Genomic DNA, 5,000 nt, shown 5'->3' on the forward strand with positions numbered 1-5,000 from the left:
AAGAAAAAAAAAAAAAAAGAAACAAGAAAGAAAATTAAGATCTCTTTCTATCGATAATAATACTGCATGATCTCTCGAACTCATGATAAATAGTACGATATCTCGTTATATAAGAAAATCTTTCTTTTTTCTTTTTTTTCTTTTGCGTTTTAAGAAATATTACATCCCGGCAGTAATAAAGTTTAATAAGAGGAATTAATTTGATTTTGGGGGATGTCTCTCTCTCTCTCTCTTAGGAGTACCAAAATGATGAATCATAGAAAGAGAATACATATATATCGTAGAATCCTAAATTCAATTCCCCTTGTTGACGATTATTTTCAGGACGACGACAAGCTGACGTTTCACCGGCACCCCGTAGCACAGAGTACCGATTGCATACGAGGGAAGGTCGGTTATACGAAGGGTATGCACGTGTGGGAGCTTTATTGGAGCACGAGGCAACGTGGTACACACGCTGTGGTCGGTGTTGCGACCGCAGACGCGCCCCTTCACAGCGTTGGCTATCAGAGTCTCGTTGGTAACAACGACCTAAGCTGGGGATGGGATCTTGGTAGGAATAAACTCTATCATGACTCGAAGAACAATGTCGGTGTTACGTATCCGGCATTACTTAAACCGGACGAGACCTTTATCGTGCCCGATAAATTTCTGGGTAAGAGATATTTTTTGTTTCTAATTCGTTTCAGGGTTTTCGTTTCGTGTTTTTTTTTTTTTTTTCTTCCACTCTCTAAATTTGAAAATATATTTCTTAATATCGACAGTTGTACTCGATATGGACGAGGGCACGTTAGCTTTCGTGGTGGACGGACAGTATCTTGGGATCGCGTTTAGAGGTCTCAAAGGGAGGAAGCTACATCCCATTGTGTCAGCTGTCTGGGGACACTGCGAGATTACGATGAAATATATCGGTGGACTTGATCGTAAGTTTCTCTCTTGTAAGACAGTACATATATATATATATATATAAAAGAAATCTGAGGGATCCTATATTCTCGTATTTTATTTTATTTTGTTTCTTCTTCTTCTTTATCTTCTTTTATTTTATTTTTCGTTTTTGTCTTTCTCTCATTCCAGCCGAGCCATTACCTTTGATGGATCTTTGTCGAAGAGTGATCAGACAACGGATCGGGAAGCACAGACTCGAGGAAAAGATCAACGAATTAAATCTGCCACAGGCGATAAAGACTTATCTCCTTTATCGTGACAGGAGGTAACCACCGTGTGGTGCATCAAGAGAAGCGATCATCAGAAAGGTCGCGAATGTCAGCAGTTTGCGACATCGTTGCTACCACGACGCACAGAAATGGGCCACTATAGCCTCCTGCTACTCTCGCACACGTCAAGGAACGCACCACCATCAACAGCAGCAACAGCAGTCTGTCCGCCAACAACAACAACAACAACAACAACAACAACAAGAACAACAACAGCAACAGCAGCAGCAGCAGCAGCAACAACAACAACATCGTAACTACTTGAACCAACAAAACCACCAACAAGACAACGGTCTACCATCCGTGTCTCTGTTCTTAAAACGTTTGATGATCAGTAGACTGAACCGTTTGATACGACGACAATGCGTGGACGGTCCAAGAAGACGAATGTCTAGCGAAGGGTTAGCCTTAGGGTACCAGGGATCATGGTATCAACGTTGTTCGTACGAAAATGGAACATCATCGTCGTCTTCGTCGTCCGAGTCATCGTCAACAACTACTTCGACATATTCGACCTCGTCTTCTTCTTCGTCTCCGTCGTCGTATTCCTCATATTCCTCGTCGTATTCGTCGTCTTCGTTACCCTCTTCCACATTCTCGTCGCGATATGGATGATAAACGATATCGATTATGACAAAGATAATGATGAAGATAATGATGAAGATGAAAATGTAAATGAAGATGATGATAATTATAATGATAACGATAAAAATAGATATGACGTTGATGATGATGATGATGATGATGATGATGATGGTGATGGTGATGATGATGATGATGATGATGGTGATGATGATGATTATGATGATTATAATGATTATAATGATAATGATAATGATGATTTAATCTGGACGCTATCCCTCGAGCGCGCGCGAAAAACGTTGGATATTAGCCGATTATTTAGGTGTGATATTGTTGTTTTATGTTGTCGAGATACGATTTTTTTCTTTTTTTTTTTTTTCCTTCTTTTTCTTTTTTTTTTTTTAATCGTGTAGTCTTTATTGATTGTTATAATACATACTTTTAAAACTAGACGCGCGCACGGCGGCGGCACTCTGTTTACAGAGAGAGAGATAGATAAATAGATAGATAGAAGATAGATAGATAGAGAGAGAGAGATAGAGAGAGAGAGAGAGAGAGAGAGAGAGAGAGAGAGAGAATCAATTCGCGATGCTCTTGTCTTCATATATCTGCCATAATCCCGTCTCTACGTTGCGGCCAGCCTGTGCTTGTAATTTATCTCATTTAAATCTTGTATTTAAATTTATTCCCATGTTTTATCTTTTGCTTTTTGTTTGTCTTTATTTTTTTTCTTTTTTTTTCTCTTTTTCATTTTTTTTTTTTTTTTTTTTTTTTTCGGAAAGGACGTTGACGGGGAGGGATTCGAGAGAGGGGAGGGAAGGGAAATTCTTACGTCGTTGTTTAAGGTTTTTTTTCTTTTTTCTTCTCTTTTTTTCTTTTTTCTTTTTTTTTTTTTTTTTTTTTTTTTTTTTTTTTCTTAATAGGATAAGAACGATTAACGTTTGAAGAATAATGAATAAAGAAAAATTGTAAAAGGGTGTTAGAAAAAGTATGATCGAAGTTATATTGAAGACCACGCGTGGCCTTGGTAACACGTATAATAAACTTCGTATCAAATGAAATAATTACAAATATTTCCGGTGATTAATATTAATAATTATTGATACAATGATAACATATATCTATATAAATATATAAAGATATATATATATATATATATATATATATATATTTATTTATGTATATATATAGTGAAAGAGAAAGAATGGATCATTCGAAAAATATTCATGAAATATTGTTGATGATCGAAGTATACGTGTGTACCATTTTTCAACTTATAGAGACACGTTTTTTCAAATCTTTTTCTAAGCGTACTAGGTCCAATCGAAGTATTATCTAATGGGTGTGGATAAATTAAAAGCGTATTATTATCGTGGAACAAGAAAAAAAAAGAGTGGACGGGGAGGGGCTTGAAATAATTGCTAAGAGAATAAAACAAACCCATATATACGTATATATATATATACGCATATATATCCACATAGACATGTTATATAAATGTTCATTCTTATTTCTTCAACGACGACGTTCGATAAACTTCGTTGAGTGTTGGTACGAATGAAAGACGAAGAATAAAAAAAAAGAAAAAAAAAAAAAATATCGAAATTGATGATGACGTGTTGATGATGGAAATTCAGCGGGAGTAAACAAATTTCGATGATATCAAATCCTTTCGTGAATTTTCTACGAATGGAGAAAGAATGAACGAAGCGACGACGACGACAAAAAAAAAAAAAAAAAGAAGAAGAAAAAAAAAGGGAGAAAGAAAAAAAAGAAAAGAAAAAGAAAATACTAAGTAAACAATGAAAAAAGAATAAAAGAAGAAGAGAATATAAAGAAGGATGGAAGACAAACGCGTTTAAAAAATTACCTCGACTAAAACGTGTTTTAATCTAAACGAACATTCTTATACCTAATAATTCTATACCTAATTAAATCTTAGAAAGAAAAAAGGGAAACGCGATCGAACATTGGTAACGAAGATATAAATTGTTAAGTTCGACAATGGGATGAGTGTTTTAATAAACGAATTAAAAACATTTTGAACATTAGATTGTCATTAAAACGGATTGTAATATGTTAAACTGACGATGACTATGAGATGATTAGAGATGATACTGAAATGATAACGATGTTGATAATGACGATATCGGAGGATCATATTGATGATAATGATGATGATGATGATGATGATGATGAAGATGATAATGATGATTATCATAATGCTGATAATAAGAAAAAAAAAAAAAGTAAAAATAAAAATAAAAAGTAAAAATAAAACGATATAACGGGCGTGTAACTATATATATATATATACATATATATATATATATATATATTATACTATTAGCATCACAACTTACGACTGGTCCCTAGTAACTCTTTACTCTTACGTTTGTCGCTTAGGTTAAAAAGAATAATGGCCGTCAATGGCGCGCTCTGTCGGTTTGTACATAGGACATAATATTAATAATAATATTAATAATATTAATAATAATTATAATAATAATAATAATAATAATAATATTAATAATAATAATAATAATAATAATAATAATAATTAATAATTAATAATTATAGCGATTAACAATAATGATAATCGATAATGTCAGTCGTGTAAGAAAAAGAATGAGAATAATCGTCATGAGTGATGAACGTATCTATAAATCGAAAATAAAGAGAAGTAGAAAAGGAAGAAAGTAAGAAAAAGAGAGAGAGAGAGAGAGAGAGAGAGAGAGAGAGAGAGAGAGGAAGAGAGAGAGGAAGAAGAACAGTAGTAAAAAGATATCGAGAAAAGGATTAAAAACCGATTGCGAGAAATTAATAATCAATCTTACATACTCGAAAAGGAGGAGAAGAAGAAGAAAAAGAAAAAGAAAAATAACATTTCGCTTCCTTGATTTTTTTCAAATAAGACTGAGTCTCTCTCTTGCTTTTGACTCGTTCTTAATGCGAGCATTCAATCTCAAAAGAAACTCCAATTTTCTTCGTCTATTTTATTAAAATTTTTTTTGTTTATATATATATATATATATATATATATATATATATATATAATATATGTATATTTTTTAATCAACACATATAGCTCTATAAAAGGTTCACAAAGGTTCACAGGCTCGTTTTAGGTGGTCGCGATACTCCGTCTTCCAAAATTTGTCGTTCCTTCAATACGCACGGATCTCCTCGCGATCGGTTTAA

General features: G+C 33.5%; 1 protein-coding gene across 8 annotated transcripts in view; it reads left to right on the forward strand.

Annotated features, from left to right (window-relative positions):
- Window positions 1-5,000, forward strand: part of LOC124428794 (protein gustavus) — a 101,504-nt gene that overhangs the window by 96,062 nt on the left and 442 nt on the right. For all 8 annotated transcript variants that reach the window (XM_046973292.1, XM_046973293.1, XM_046973291.1 and 5 more), the window contains 3 exons: window positions 325-655; window positions 765-923; window positions 1,078-5,000. The exon at window positions 1,078-5,000 is cut by the window's right edge and continues 442 nt beyond it. In XM_046973292.1, coding sequence (XP_046829248.1) covers window positions 325-655; window positions 765-923; window positions 1,078-1,217 — 630 coding nt within the window. In that variant the 3' untranslated portion in view covers window positions 1,218-5,000. The remainder of the gene's footprint in view (window positions 1-324; window positions 656-764; window positions 924-1,077) is intronic.

The sequence above is a fragment of the Vespa crabro genome, chromosome 13 (assembly GCF_910589235.1).
Source record: "Vespa crabro chromosome 13, iyVesCrab1.2, whole genome shotgun sequence".
Classification (NCBI taxonomy): Eukaryota; Metazoa; Arthropoda; class Insecta; order Hymenoptera; family Vespidae; genus Vespa; species Vespa crabro.